This window comes from Carlito syrichta, unplaced genomic scaffold, assembly GCF_000164805.1.
Source record: "Carlito syrichta isolate Samal-C Ts95f unplaced genomic scaffold, Tarsius_syrichta-2.0.1 Scaffold301764, whole genome shotgun sequence".
In the NCBI taxonomy this organism is placed as follows: domain Eukaryota; kingdom Metazoa; phylum Chordata; class Mammalia; order Primates; family Tarsiidae; genus Carlito; species Carlito syrichta.
The window spans coordinates 187,668-204,735 of NW_007245860.1; the positions used below are offsets into that span (position 1 = coordinate 187,668).

A 17,068-nucleotide genomic window follows, 5' to 3' on the forward strand; every position below is an offset into this window, starting at 1 on the left:
TTTTTAATATTAAGAAGCTCATAACTTATTTGTTAATATTTGCAATGTATGAAAACACTGTTCTTTCACTTCCATAACCCCAATAGTTCAATCTAGAATGACCTTTGGTTTTTGTAGATTAAAAAAATTATCTAATCAGGTAATATATAAAACAAATATCCCCCCAAAATTGACATTACCAAGAAGAACTCTTGAAATGTGGATTCAAAGTTATCTTTGGCTATCATAGACCCTTTCTTGATATCTCTTGAGATATTAGCATATGATAGTATGAAGCCTTATGTTTAGGAAGATATTTGAAATATTCATTTCATCCTTTTTAAATGTCTAGTTTTAAGATTTATAAGTTACATAAGCAATGTGTATGGTAGTACATGTTTATAAATAAATATGTTTACATACTCTGCAAGCTAGGCTCAGGGAGGAATGCAGGATCAAAAGAGTTTGGAAAACACCTACTTTACTCATATGGTGGTAAAGTAGGCAAGGGAACAGGCATGTAACATGCTTTTTGTTTTATGCCTGACCCATGCGAAGCACTCCATATACACTTATCACGTGGAATAAAGTAATTTGTCATCATTTCGATTCATTTCTAAGTGACTGGCTCTAACACGATGTGTTCCCGTTGTTTCTGGGAATCTGTTACAGAAGACCTTTTTCTTAAGCTATATGCAGGACTCTCCTTTCTATTCTAAATGATTTCTTTCATATTATCTAAGCAACAAAAAAGCACTTAACTAAGGATTACACTGACTTTATAGGAAAAAATTTTTGAGCCCCTTGAAGCATGCTAGCCACGTTCAAGTTGCACTGAATGAAGTTGCAAAGCCATTCTTAAACTTATGATTGAATTATTTAAAAGTATTTAACTATATTATTAAAGTCATCAACCAATTCATGTTGTGAAGACTGTCCAAGAAAATGAAGCTCATTAACTAATAACTTTGGTAGGTCACAGGAAGAATGAGTGCCTCTCCACTGTCATTTTTCTTCTATAAGTAGAAGAAGCTACTGAGACCGTAAATTCTGGGTGGAGATGTGGAAAGGCTCCCTGGCCTTCACTTTATTAAGCAAAATAAAATGCTTGAACTTGATTACTGCTGCTTATTTGTTAGATACTTTGGAATAGGAAAGACACACTAATTAACTGTCATTGACTCAACACTTATTTCTTGAGCTTTTACTTTGTGCCCACAGGCACTGAGAATGAGGTGGAGAACAAAAGGAAGCCCAGAATTTCAAGGAATGTAGAATCATATGGGGGACTTAGCCAATAAACATGTCGACAAATGCATTTGTAAATTGGGGGAAGTGCCGCTGAAAAAAGAATGAAATGCTGCTGTTGAGAATAAGGGAAGCTCATTCCAGAAAAAAGAAAACAGTGTGTAAAAAGCCCTGAGGCTGGAAAAAATTTATTAGGTGTGAGCAACTGAGAAAAGACCACTGCATTCAACCATAAAGGGAAATCATGAGGAATGGATTTGCAAAGACATGCAAAGAATTTTTTTTTTTCCCTTGTAATCACTTCTGGTTTTACCTTTCCTAGATAGCATCTTGTGAAATATATAATCAAAAATCTTTAACTTATTCTTATCAATATAGCTTAGGGAAAGAATAGAAAATGAAGCTGAACAGAACATTAAATCTATTAACCAACTCTCTGTAAATTGCAATTTTCCAAACAACTGGATTCTGACAATTCAGTCAATAAACATAAATTGAGTATTTACAATCTACTATGTCTATTATAGGTTCAAACTTTTAGACCAATATCAGCTGGGGACACTTTAAAAGAAAAATGAAATTCAAGTAACGGGTTATGTTTAAATTGGAAGCAAAAAACTTTAGCAAATTAAATGTCATGACCATTTTCTAAAAACAAATGAGATAATTTAAAAATCAACCTTCATCATAAAGTTTTGAAAGATTATTATTCATAGTAAGGTATAATTTACTTGGAGAACTTGTAGAATTATAATGCATTTTTAAAAGTCTAGAAACCAACGATAGTTTCAGAGCTAGGAAATAAATGTTTCTGTGAACTGACTATGACAAATTAAAACTACATTTCAAATATGTGTAGTAATTTCATATCTACAGAACAGTGGCTCTAGAAAGTTTCCATTAATTAGCAAAAAGGATTCTGGATATATGAACAAGAGGTATTTTAAACACACCATGAAAGAAAGGAGTTATATAAATGGTGAATAGCCCTATTTAAATCGGAGCCCATTTTATAGCCAGCAGTCATTCAAACTACATTTAATTGTGTTCTGTAAATAGATACATTACCAGAAACACAGTGGATATCCTGTTCAGATTTTTTAAGCATTATCTGTGTGCACATTGTTAAGGATAACTAATGCACTTGAACTTGTATCCTGGCTGACGTGATCCATTGGAATAACACATTCCTTTAGAGGGCACTCCTCCTTGAGAGATTATAGTAGCCAGCCTAAAGTTACCCTAATTGTCAAAAAAATCATACTGTATCCAAAAAGAGAGATGAAGCAATTACTGCCTTTCTGTTAATAATCCAAACATATTTTCCAGTGAGACCTTTGAAAGAAAACTGTTCTACTTTACCCACAAACTATCTGAGAACTTAAAATACTTTATTTGCACTAAAGTCCTTGATTTAAAGCTTATAACTTGAAAAGAACTTAGTGACACTTGGAATTGTGTTGTAGTCTTGCCATAGCGTTGGCATATGAAGTTGCATTTTAATGAAGAAGATTAGGATTAAAATAAATCCAAGTATTTATTTTAAATAATAAAGCTGACTGTAGTTGATGGACATGTGTGTAATATAAAGGGTAGCTGATTATTTGGGATTTGAAGAATACTTAAGTTTTACTAAAGAACGCTATAAATAAAATGTATTAAAGACCTTCTCTGTATAACTGTAGTATGTTGCCTTTATTCTATGCTTTATATCCCAAATATAAAATCAGAAACATAATCATTTTTGCTATTGTGATTCTTAAGATCACTAATAATAAAATTCTATTCCAAGTGAGTCTTAAGATCAGTAATAATAAAATTCTATTCTAAAACCACCTTAAGGATTTGGTTCATTAAGAGTAATTAACATGTAATTATTCCATGTGCTCTATGACTAATTCAACTTTTTATTTATATTTTTATAGTAAAAATATTGAAAATAGTTTGAATTTCTGAATTTACAGGGAAATAATCCATCAACTTGTCAAGAAAAAAAATCTGCATTGTGGACACAAAGAAAAAAGTGTGTCATCTTCAGCTGGTATGGTCAGGAAGGACTCACAGGGGAATATATGAACATTGAGGATAATCTTTAGAGTATTGGACCTTGGGTTTTCTCCTAGTCAAACAGGAAAAATAAATTTGTGCTATTTATTTCATCAAGTCATGAAATCTAGAAAAATTAAGTATGTGAATGATTTTTGTGAATTTTAGCCTTGTTTAAAATGCAAAGAATTAGGAATTGCCAATAATTTTTCCCAAAATATCTCCTCCTACCTTTTCATTTTAGCTGTTATGCTCATTTATTTTCACTCTTCTCTACAAAATATTTTTTCTCCCATTTTCAACCACTGGCCCCAAAGACTTTGGGGAATCCCTATCAGTCAAGTTGGGCAAAAGAAAAATGAGATAAGGAAAATTAGCTATATTGTAATGTTTCCTTTTTTCTATATGCTAACCTCCAACTGGCAATGAAAATAATGTTGCATTTCTTCAGATTATCTCATTAATTTGACCCCTTTAATAGAAGGTCCTAATTCATAGCTGGTAAATAAACAATGGTTAGATTTTAGCAAAGCATATTGTTTTATTAAGCTATGTGTCTGGGCTCTTATGTAAATGATTTTAGTTAAATCTGATATTCCATGAGAAATACAACACACACAGTTCCTAGTGAGTTGCTCTCACTATCAACTTCCATTTTTCTCATAAATTGTACTCATTCGTTTAGTAAATATTTACTGTGTACCTACTGTATGTAACACACTGGAAATAGAGCATTAACAGGCCACACACATGTCCTAGCTTATGTGCATCTGCACTTTAGCAAGAAATAGAGATAATTATACAGTGAGGAGCACAATATAACTCAAATGAGTGTTGAAATATGAGACAAGCAGGTGTGATTGGGTGCACAGATAGAAGACAAAACCCAGTTCAGGGGAAAGGCAAGGCTTTCCAGAGGAAGAGATTCTAAATTAAGACAAGAAGGCAGAGAAAGAGAGTTCAGTAAAAGAAGGAAGACACATATCAATGTCCTTCGATAAAATCAATGTATGTGTATCCTGGGTGAGGTGGGAGGGGGAATGGAGTGAATTCTATGAAGTTGGGAGAATGGGAGGATACACTTGGGGCTTATAAAATTCAATAAATCTGGATGCACTTGAGTTAGCCAGCAGCACCATTGAGCATTTTGTTGCAATTGATTTGAAATCTTTCTCTTTTCTATGTCTCTCAGCCAAAGAATGACAGAGACAGGGTCATTTTCATCTGTTAACAAAACTATTCAAAGAGCTGTGGGTGTCTGATGCAGAGAGGTAGAGAGAGAAAACGGCACTAAAAATGGGCATCCTCCAGCCAAAAAAGATTTCTCTCTTTGTAAATCACTCAGAATTTTGGAAACCTGTTTACAGGTTGTACTTGTCCCCGTTTTATGAATAGCAGAACACCAATAAGACAGTTCATGAGAATTTCCCGGTGTTCTTGGCTTTGACTTCTTGTGCTCATGATTTCAAAGTTTGTGTCCAGGAGGCCTAAGTCTAATGGTGTAATGAATCTCCCTATGTATAATGATTCATGTCTTGTTTGGTTTTCTCAAAATTCTGTTTTGCAAAATAGTTTTTTTCATTCCTATAAATGGATTTAGTAAAGGAAATATTACTTCATTCATTCATTCATTCCACAAATATGTGATTTCTTTTGTCTGCCAAGTGGTAAACTCAGTTCTCTTATCTGTTTGTGAGTAGTGAATGATTTCAGACAATAATTTTTAGACATTTCTATAAAGGTACATTTCAAAACATGGATATTGTAAAAGGAAGGATATTTTCTTTTGCTTAAGGATTTGAAAATAAAAATAATTATATAAACAATACCTGAAATAGGAAAACTGCTTGAAAAATGTTCTTCCTGTTAACAAAGGCTTGAATACATGCTTCCGGTTTCCATAGCAGCCCAGCCAAATAGAAAATTAAGTCATAGAAGTGGCCTCTTATATCAATAACTTGCTTCCCAAACAATAGGAGCAGGAGCAATCAGTGAAAAATAATGACTTGTGCTGTCCTACGTATGAAAACTGTTTTACAATTTATCAGATTATTTACACCAGAATGAACATTGTTTGAGAAAGAAAAAAAGACCTAAAATTGTAATTTATGTTTTAATTTTGACTATGTCTATTTCTAGGACCATTATTTTTTAACAAACTCTTTCAAAATTATGGTAAACAGTGCAACAATGTGCATGTACTTCATGCCATGTGTACTTAAAAAATGGTTGAAATAGGGCTAAGTACATTGGCTCATGCCTGTAATCTCAGCACTTTGGGAAGCCAATACAGGAAGAACACTTGACTGCAGGAGTTCGAGGCTGTAGTGAGCTGTGACCATGTCACTATACTCTAGCCTGAGTGACAGAATGAGACACTGTCTCAAAAAAAAAAAAAAAAAAAGCTAAGACCAGGTTCGGTGGCTCAGCCTGTAATCCCAGCACTTTGGGAGGCCGAGGTGAGTGAATTGCTTGAACCTGAGGGTTCAAGACCAACCAAGGCAATTTGGCGAGACCTCGTCTCTACAATAAATTGAAAATTAGCCAGGCAGGGTAGCATGAGTCTGTAGTTCTGGATACTCAGAAGGCTGAGGTGGAAAGATTGCCAGAGCCCAACAGAGTTGACGCTGGGGTGGCCATGAGTGTGCCACTGCACTCCAGCCTGGGTGATGGAGTGAGACACCAACTAAAAAAAAAAAAGTTACAATGGTAAAATTTTATGTTATGTATATTCCCTTTCTTTCCTAGGTCTAACTTATTTTAGTAAATGTTCTTAGGAAATTGCCTTAACGTCCCTTTAGCAGGAGAAAAAAAAATGAAAAGACAGCAGAAAATAAGGATTTTGATACCCTAAAGCCAGTGTCCAAATATACTCTACAGTTGACCTCACAGTTAACATGCTGAATGATTATTCTGACCTCCTATAAAAAGAGGAAGGGAGAAAGGGAGGGAGGAAGGGAAGAGACACAGAGAGAAGAACTAGGGAAAGAAAAAGCCCATTTGCTGATCCTGTTGTTTTATTTTCCAGAATGATTCAATACCTCAAGAGGATTTCACTCCAGATGTGTACAGAGTTTTCCTGAACAACCTTTGCCCTCGACCTGAAATTGATAACATCTTTTCTGAATTGTAAGAGTATTCATTTTGACTCATGTTTTTTCAGCTTGCTTGATGCTCAGGGTGGCTAGGGCAGGACTTTGAGCAGTCATTGGAAATGGAAGAACATCATGCACTACGTCTAAAAGCATTGCTCCCATATGAAATGTTGGACAGGATCATACAGTATTGCCCCTGAGGCGCAACCACTGCCTCTAATATTTGCTGTGATTTGTTGCTGGATGTAGTTATTTTAGTATACACAGGTAACTCTGTGTGGTTTGAAGACTGCCCATAGAGCAGGGAGGCATCTTGGCTTAATAAAGATAGACTCATGTAGCAGAAAATACTCTACTGGGAACCAGTCATTTTACCTTTCTGGGTCAAACTAGTGAAAGATTTGGATTACTAAAACCTCCTCAACTGAAAAATTATTTGCTTTTATGTCACAGATTATAAACTTATATAGGCATTACATTTTTTAAAAGACTGAGAAAAACAAAACAAAACACCAAGGCAAATGTAGGTAAGTAGCAATTTACCTTTCTTGATATACTGAAATCTACATGACAGAAAATCAATTCAAAATGTGGTAAACAAATAAGGATTTCTTCATGTGGAGAATAGGTAAACAATACGATGAGAAGGACATTGAATATTCCTGCCTTGTGATGTTCACTGCCATTGAGTATTTATGGAACATCTACAGTATTTGTACCATTGAATTTGTCTTTGAGTTGTCAATAGTATTGTAATAGGAATTTTAACTAATCTATGCTTAAGAGTTATAGGCACTTGTTGAAGTATAACTTAAATGGAAAATAAAAGCCCAAACAGGTTGTTTAAAGTAATGGTAATAATACATCTTTAAATGATTAAGTAGGATGTGGCAGTTTGATGGCTAAACCAAAATTTTAGTGTCATAATAAAAAATGATCTCTACCTCTGTGTTCAGTTTAGAGTTGTGCATCCTTACACACATGATGCAGTTTTTTCCTTTTTTATGTGGGGGGACTGGAAAATATAGTTTACTTAGAAAGTAAATTGGAGAGAGAGAGAGAAAGAGAGAGAGAGGATATTCACCTCCCTAAGGTAGAGGAGAGGGCCAAAGCTATGAAACATGGCGGCCATAGCTCAAAGAGCCACATGACTTGATCAGAGTTAAGCAAAGCAATAGCCACAGTATTTTCCTACTGGTGATCTTCTTACACATTTGGCATTTTTCAAGAGCAATGGATTTTAGTGGTAGTGATTGCAAAAGATATTGGTAGCCCAGAGAAATACAGTATGGTGGGACAGCACAGTGTTTTTAGGGCAAGATAGGATGTAGCATGCTTGTGTCAGATATAGCAAGATTTTACTTTCCTATAGTTAAGTGCAAACATATGAATGAAATTTGGTGGAAAAAAATTCTTATGTTTTGGTTTTTAATTGTCCTCAGTGGTGCCAAAAGCAAACCATACCTTACCGTTGATCAGATGATGGATTTTATCAACCTGAAGCAGCGAGATCCCCGGCTCAATGAAATACTTTACCCACCTTTAAAACAAGAGCAAGTTCAAGTATTGATTGAGAAATATGAACCCAACAGTAGCCTCGCCAAAAAAGGTCAGTACTTTGTTACACACCATAGAAAAGCTCTTGTTTCCGATTGTGAACGATTACACCCTGGAAAATATAGTCACCAAGGATTGGTTAGGTTAGGTTGTAGATGGAAAAAAAATTAATTAGTTCAAAAACTGCTATCATAAGGGTAACTCTAAGTTGCCTGGAAGTTATTAAGAAGTTTATATTTTTGATTCTGGAAAAATGAATTGCCTGGAAAAGATCATGATTAAATTGCTGGAAGTTTTCAATTATAGGTGGCAGAGCGCTGTCACTGTACCTGAACATTATCTTCTACCGCTGGGATTAAGTCTCATCTAGACTGCAATGTCTTCATTGAAAAAACTAGTGTGTTATCACTGATATTATTGCAGATTGCCTAGCTATTCCATAGGGAGGAAGATAAAGCACAATTAACCAATTATCCAGAAGAAATAAGTTGCATGTTAATATGCAGGCAGTTTATAAAGTAACAGAAATAGCTCTAGCAAGCTTATTGTCATTAATAAGAATGACTAACATAAAAGTAGATTAAACAGCCTTTAACCCATTGTATTTACTCTGGATTGGATCCTCTAAATGGAAAATGAAAGTAGTTATTAAGTATAAAAACAAAATCTTATTAATTGTATCCTAAATGTTATTAATCAGGAACTTTTAGATACTTTTTTTAGTTTTTATTTATTTTCTTGGGTCAAGCACTTTGCCTTTATTGTTGTCATCATTCTTATGGCTATTGTGACAGTGGAATCAGACAAGGGAAACAACTAACCCAGCAGTATGTCTGGTTATGGCCAGACCTGCCCCTCCAAACTTGCTGAAATGTGATGGCCTTTCTTCCCTAGTGCCAAAGAGATGGGTCTTCCCCTTATTATGAAGCAGGGAGCACTTTCTTGGAGAAGATTTTGCTCACATAGCTTGGCATTTCTCTTATAAAATCCAAACTTCTCTAAAAATAGCTAACACATTGTTACAACAAATCCTAAGAGGGTTCTAAAAACTTGTTAGCCCATGACACTGGGAAAACAAAAAGCTTTTTGTGAAACCAGTGAGGCACTTCAAAGCATAAACTTTGTCCTTCCTTCACACAATACTGCTGATGGCCCACGCTTCAGCTGGTACCTGATGCCTCCATATATCATCCTCTGATGACTTGGACAAAGTAGAGGATAAAAAATAAAAAATTGTAGTAGGTTACTGCAAAACCCTATAATCCTGGAAGTGCCCATTTTGATTCCAGTGGGACTTAAGGTGATGTCTCCTAGCATTTGCAAGATTATTTAGTGCCATTTTATGCATGTACTAGTTATGAATTCCATAATCGGAACAGGCACATATGATGAATAAGTGTTAATTCTTTTCTCAGTGGATGGAAGTATAATGTGTTGGTCTTAATTCCTCAGGTGATTTCATCTCTTTTTCTAAGCAGTCACAAGATTTCTGGGCCTTAGATTTTCTTTTCTTTCCCCCAGCACCTAGAAGATGACCTGCTCATCATGAAATACTTAATGTAGCCGGGCTCGGTGGCTCAGCCTGTAATCCCACGCTTTGGGAGGCTGAGGTGAGTGGATTGCCTGAGCCCACGGGTTCGAGACCCGCCTGGGCAACTTGGCAAGACCTCATCTCTACAATAAATAGAAAAAAATCAGCCGGGCGTGGTAGTGCGTGCCTGTAATTCCAGCTACTCAGAAGGCTGAGGTGGAAGGATCACCGGAGCCCAGCAGGTTGAGGCTGCAGTGACCGGAAGCGGCCACTGCACTCCAGTCTGGGCGACAGAGTGAGACTCCAACTTAAAAAAAAAAGAAAAGAAATACTTAATGTAGACTTGTAGATATAATCTATCTAATTGATATAAAGCATTCATACCCCAACTTATCACTTGAGAATGTTGCCTGATGATCTCAATACAGATACATTTAGACTGGCACTATCTCCACCAAAAGCCCCATCTAGCATATGGGATGGACGAGGGTTTTGGAGTCCAACAGCTGGAACATGACTAGAGGACCAGCCATCATCTACCATGTGACTCATACCTACTGTCACCCCAGGGACTCCAGCCAATTCAGCAGATCTGTCTGGCTAGATCTTCATATGGAAGAAATTCAACTCTCAAGGAGTCAGTAGTCAAATTAGAAAGACCTTAGTAAAGTCAATTCACTGTAAGGCATGTACACAAAAAGGGACTTGTGATAGCTGCCTTGTTTTAAGTGAGAGTATGTATGTTAATGATTAGTTCAGCACACAGCAGTCATTCAGTAAATGGCATATGTTGTGATTATCATTGTTTAAAGCAGGCCAAATAGTACTAGAGAAAGTGTAGTCTCTGGTGTTCTAGTCTTGCCAACTCAACCTTACAAGCAAACCTGTGTTCATTCGTTCATTCATAACTTTGGCATCCAATAAATCCTCAGTGAAAGACAAGAGGCTATGAACTATGACAGATCCAAAAATCAAACATATGCCTCTAAAGGCTTGCACTTAATAAGCATACATGAATATAAATAACTAAATATCACTTCTCAAAGTCTAATGTGCACATGACTCACCTGAGGACTTGTTAAAATGCAGACTCTAGATTCTGCATTTCTAACAAGTTACTGGGTGAGAATGGTGCTCCTAAGTTAGGGACCACAGTGCAGCAAAGTCATAAAAAAATGTAGACAGAATATAGTAAGCATGAAGATAGATTTCTTCCTGTATGAAAGGCTCATGGAAGAGATAACATTTGGGCTGAATTTATTTTAATAGGGATGAGCTATAGACTTTAGGAATAGAGGATATCGTTATTTTATTTATTCACTCAGTCATTCAACAAACCTTTCTTGAGCACTCTAATATATTAAATACCAAAAAATTAAGGCAGAACTTTGAAGAACTCACAAGCTAAGTTTAAAGAGGTCTGAGAGTAGGCAACTACATTTGGAAATAGGACCAAGATAATTGTTTATCTACATTTCCCATTAGCTACCCAGAGTAAATTTTTCTTTTTCAATCACAGCACTTATTTCTTAATCCAAAAACTCCAGAAATAAAATGGTATTGAACTTGAGTTATTTCATACTAAGTCATTTTGTTTGCTGCTTTTGCTCTGTTTATGTGAACAAAGACTAGAGAAGATTGCTTTTTTGTGTTATCTATGTTGTGTTATTTCATAGTCAAAAGATAATGATTTTGAAGTCTTTATTTGTAGGACTAAAAACTTGCTGGATGAGACCTCAATTCTTTAGCAGTTGAGTTTGAAATCTCCATTTCTAAAGTTGAAAATTGATGTTTTTATTTGATTTTGCAGTTTATAGCATTTGGTGTTGATCTGGAGAGCATTTCAGGAACCCCTTATGGCATCCTCCTTATTTATTAGGTAACTACAAGTTAATTCCCACCAAGAACAATTTAAGAAAATATTTTTTGGCTTCAATATGATGACTGATATGAACCTGCAAGGAAATTCACTTTTATTTATTATGTTACTTTCAAAACACATATTAATATTTTACAAAAAAGTAAACCAAAGCTTTCAGATCAAGGGACTCAGCAAAGATCTCAGACCAATTGCTGTTTAAGAAAGCAGAGTTTTAAGCTTTAGTCAGGTAGTTAGTATATTTTGATCAATAAACACATAAGAAAATAAGTTGGAAAATTTAGTATTATATTCTAATTTTCTTCTGCTGCTGCTTTCATCTTCATTGGTCCCTCAAATGTGCCTAAGCATTAGGCAAATTGGTGTTGATCTCAGTGGTGCTGATCTATAAACTCAGTTTCATTTGTCTGAGAAAGAAATTTCTATATTGCCTCTATTTGTTATAAAATGCTAGGCAAAAGTACATAGACAATATACATAATATAGCATAAATATATACTGTCTGATATCAAGAAACTTAAGATATAAATCTTTTATTTTCACAGATCTTTTATTATTAAAAATACACCTTTTGTATATTTTGTATATACAATTGTATATATTATATATGACTTTTAATTTTTTAGTAACTTTAATTTTTATTTTTAATTTTTAAAAAATTTTTGTTTCAGAGAGTACATGAACAAATTTGTTATAAGACTGTATTTTGTGATGGTGAGGCTTCAGCTTCTATGGAGCCCCCATCACCCAACTATTGGACATGGTACCCAGTAGGGAGTTTTTCACTCCTGTCTCCCTCCCCTTCTCCCTCCTTTAGGAGGGGAGTCTCTGTATACCCAGTGAAGAAACATAATCTTAAAGTAGGTATTAAACAATTAATTAACACACAAATCTGACATATGCTAATGTTTAGTTTTTATGTGCATTTTATATAATTTTTCCATAAAAGATAGACCAAAATTAAATGAAAATTTTTGATTGTGACTAAAACTCCAAATACCAAAGCAGACCATATGTTAGCCTACCAAAAGTACAACATGTGGAAGTATGAAATGAGATCTAGGAGACAACATATACTTTGATGCTTTGTGGACCTGCTGTAATTAGCATGTCAGCCACATTTTCATGCTGGAATTTCTGTGTGGGAGATGTATATGCTGGTCACAAATAATCAAAGGGTTTCTGCAGTTTATGGCCACATGTTCTTATGTTTAGGTTCCACGAAGAGAGTTTGAATCTTGTCACAGAGGACAGTATTCTCAGGGAAGTTTGGTTTATTTTTACAATTTAAGATCACATTGAAAAATGCTGTGGCCCTTGGTCAGTGGATGTTTCTTCTTTGCCTTGTTTGCACTGTAGGCCTAAATATACTTGGCACAGAAATACACAATGACCCCTGTTTCTGCCAAACAAAAGGGTCATGAATTTCATAGTTTCAAGACTAAGGTCTCCTGAACAGAGTTATTTTCTGGATCACTTAAACTCTTCAGAAGAAAGGCAATGAGAAAAATTAACATGGAAAATAAAATATATTGGTGCCCTTAGTAACAGAATGCAGACTCAAAGGGCATGTCTCTAAATAGAGGCCAAATTTACTTACATAAACTGCCAAACCAAAAGAAAACAGTTAAATTTGTTCATGCTTTTATACTTCTGTGGAGAGCAGGTGTTCAGGAGTGTTTGTTAAATTATTGAATTAATGTAGCAGATTATAATAATAGCAGATGTGTCCAACTACATTCCTTTTCTCATCGGTTCTCCCTCTTAAATTGTTATAAGGTATTCTATACAAATGCTTCTTCACTTTGCTGCAATTAAGTCATAAAAATGAAGCTATAAATCCCTTTTAGTATCTGATCACTACTCACTGAGCTAATAGTTTAACAGTTGAAATAAACTCAAAATTGGAATGACAAGGTAATTTGGTTTTAAGCAGAGCAGTAAAAATTCAGGCATAGCAAGTATCTTTGCTTCAAGTAAACCTAAGTTAATAATACATATATCAGTAGAAAGAATTATTTTGTATTTTCAGTATTTAAAACACTGATACAATTGAACATCATTATCTCATTATTGTCAACACCAAGAAGCAAACTGTGATAGAAAGAGACTGGACTTGGGAATTTTGCAATCTGCAGTATTAGGGTGGACTCCTTCAGTTGAAAAATGACAGAAAGTTGTCTCAGACTAAAGCACAGAAAGGAATTTACTGGTGCATATCAGCAAAAAGCCAAGGTGTTAATGGATTCAGGCATGACTACACCCAGGTGCTCAAATGATGTCGTGAAGAATTGTCTTTCTTCAACTTTCATCATAGTTCTTGGGCAGATTTGCCTTAATGGTAAGACAGCCACCACCAGCTTCAAACATATCAACACACTAACTCCAGTACACATAAATTATTTTTACACATGATTCAAGTGAAAGTCCCAGAATCCAGAGCATGGTTTTAATTACCCAATGCCACTCTGAACTAGAATCACTTGGCCTGGGAGTTGTAATAAAAATAATTGTCAGGCTTAGGTCACATGACTATCCTCAGAGCCATTAAAGGGTCAACTACCTAAACTACCAGCCACATGAACAGCAATGTTGGTTTCCCAAAATTCAATTGGGATATACTTTCTAGAAGGAGGAGTGACTACTGGACAGATAAATATAGTAGATCCTACTAAAACTGAGTCAGAAATCAATAATTCATCCTGACTCTTTATCTTATCTTACAAAGCCATTTAACCTCTTTAATCAGCTTTGCCCTCTAGTTTTTTCATCTTTGAAATAATTCCCTGAGAGAATTGCTGGGAGAATTAAATAAGATGCTCTTGGTGAGAAGGTTGCATATATTAATTGTTGTCCACTAAATTGCTGTTTACCTGAACTAATGAAAAGTGATCGTTGGCATTCACACTAAATTATTTTGAACCCTTTGTGGGTCTAGAAGAGAGAATCAGAGCATTTTCTGAGACTTTCCTGAGCATCGTTGTGTCTTAGCTAACAGGCTAATTTGGCATACTATAATTAAGGATATGTTATGATCATTTATTCATGAAACCTAAAAAAATATGGCATGCTATATCTGTGCACAAATGTTCCTTTCTGACTCAATCATTCTTTTATATACGTATATTTCTATTAGAACTAAATTATAATTACAGTTATATATGTAAAGATTCATACTTGACTCTTATATTTACCTCATTATACTTCATTTTCCAGTAGATTTTAAAATTATATTTTCCCACCACCACCTCTCTTTACTAGGTAAAAGTTAAGAAAAAAATGAGTATTATTATCTCTACTATGCATCCTTAAGAGAGCACACAAGCCAAAATTAAAGAAAAGGGTGGGCAAAGTGTCATGATTCAGCCAGTAAACCTCAGATAGGAGACTTTTACTTGCTTGAGATTCAGGTGCCTCATCTGTAAAATGGGTTGAGAACAGCACTATTGCAGACGATGGTGCTCTTTCCCTACCCTTGGTACTTGCTGTTCCAACCAAGCCAACAGCATTCTCAGCAACTCTCCAGGACTTTCTCTCAGTCCAACCACAGCCAGCAAATTTCCTGGGAGTTCATGGCCCAGGAGTAGTTGGAAGATGAACACCTCCTCTTCCCTGCTCCTGTGTAAAAGAGCTCTGATGTGTGTTCTCCACTTTCTCCCAGAGTTTCCCAGTGGGATCTGGCCTTAATTACTCACAGCCATAACCTGCTTGACGACCTTCAAAGATAATTCAGTTAAAAAATAATTTAGTGTAAATGCCAATGATCACTTTTCATTAGTTCACTTTTCACTTCTCCTACTGATATTTCCTGAGGTCACCTCCCAAATAAGCTACTTGCACTCATATCCTTGCCTCAGAGTCTGCCTTTAGAAGAACCTAAACTAAGACGAGCACTTTTCTACAAATGGCCCTAACAGAATCAAAAATGAAAGATGGGTAAGGTCAGAGTAGTTGAGCACTGAGAGAAAAAAATGGAAAGAGACTGTGCACGCAGCTCATTTCCTCCAGCCTGTCACAAAATTGTCTGAAGTTGTTTCCATTCATGAAGCCCTGATTGGTGACCTTAAATCGTGAAATTTCCTGTCTACAGGAGAATTAGCCATTTAGCCCAGATTCTGAAGTCATTAGAAGAGGCAGCTACAGAAGTGATAATGCTTGCAACCAGGACCAAAAGAATAAAAGATGTGACACAAACTATTTAGAAGTTAGTGACTGAGGCTGGGTTCAGTGGTTCATGCCTATAATCCCAGCAGTTTAGGAGACTGAGGCAGGAGGATCAGTTGAGGCCAAGAATTCAAGACCAGTCTGGGAAATAGGGTGAGAATACATCTTTACCAAAAAATCAAGAAAATTAGCTGAGTATGGTGACACATGCCAGTCCCAGCTTCTCAGGAGGCTGAGCCCAGGAGGTCGAGGCTGTATGCTCATGCCACTACAGTCCAGCCTGGGTGACAGAGTGAGACTCTCAAAAAAAGAAAAAAAAGCTAATGATTGACATCTATAGCAATGGCTTTTAAAATTGCCCTGGACACAGTATCCTTTTATTTGTGTTTATTTCTTCTAAAGAAGTCTTATGAGAAAGGCCTGCAGTAAAAAAAAAAACCAAAAAACTTTAAAAAGTACTGTTTTGATTGAATAGAGGACAACCTGAAATATAGCAGAGAATATGTGTGGCAATATTTTCCCTACTGTCTCACCTGGTTCCCTGCAGGGACTTCTGCCCAAACCCTAGGACATTCAGGATGCTCTGTTTAAAAACCACTCCTCTGAAGGAAATATCGACTGGTTTAAAGATCTTTCTCACAATTAAGGTGGCATCCATTTAAATAATTTTATGTAGATTACCCACATCATAATTGAGGAAATAAAGGAACCAAAATGAATCAACAAAATCAACTCACATGAGATAGATTTTCTTCCCAAAAGACAAAGACGGATGAAAACTATATGATGTAGCCAATTCTTTTCATGCCTTAATTAAGTTACTACACTCGAAAGCCATTCTAGGATTTTATTGATTAAGATCTCATTTAAATTCCACCTATTGACTTTCTAGCCTCTGTGGAAGGTTACAGAAGAATGGCAATGTCGTCCCTAAGTACATTCCAAGCTCTTCTTAACTCCATGTTTGGTGTGTTCATAGACTTCTCTAAAGTATTTCAGGTTGGCTAAGAATGAAAAGAAAAAAATTTTTCAACATATCCATTATGGGTCTATTGTTCATTGGTTGATTTGGCAACTTCCTTCACTTTCCCCCTCCCCCCTTATTTAATTTCTTTCATTCCCAAGAGGCAGGGCTTAGGCCTGCAGAGAGGCAAATGTCTGGCCCAGGAATCCTGTTTTATTTTTTCCTCCTCCAGCCTTCCTTTTAGTGACTTCAACGTCTGATCAGTCCCACAGCTCTGGCCAGAAAGTCACAGACCAGTTTACTCACAGTCAAAATGTCTCTTATGCAGAAAAGAACCAGAAGGGAAATGTATAAATAGTCAAAGGTTAAATAGTCAAAGGTTAAGTCGAATGCCAGTCCCAAGAGATAGAGGAGTGAATTTGGTAGCCTCATCCACACCATGGTTTTCTGAGTTTATTAAAACATCTTTCCCTTATCAGAACTTCCTGGGGTGCCTTGTCATTTCATGGGGGAGCTTTGGAATAAAGCAGAGAATGGCTCCTTTCCCCTTGTATGTTACCTCCAAGCAGAACATAGTGTTAGCAATTGCTGACTAGGACACCTTT

General features: G+C 35.8%; 1 protein-coding gene across 3 annotated transcripts in view; it reads left to right on the top strand.

The window, feature by feature from the left end:
- The window catches only part of PLCB1 (phospholipase C beta 1), a 283,302-nt gene that overhangs the window by 38,798 nt on the left and 227,436 nt on the right, over positions 1-17,068 (top strand). For all 3 annotated transcript variants that reach the window (XM_008055186.1, XM_008055185.1, XM_008055187.1), the window contains exons 5-6: positions 6,302-6,402; positions 7,811-7,977. In XM_008055186.1, the coding sequence (XP_008053377.1) occupies positions 6,302-6,402; positions 7,811-7,977 (268 nt within the window). The remainder of the gene's footprint in view (positions 1-6,301; positions 6,403-7,810; positions 7,978-17,068) is intronic.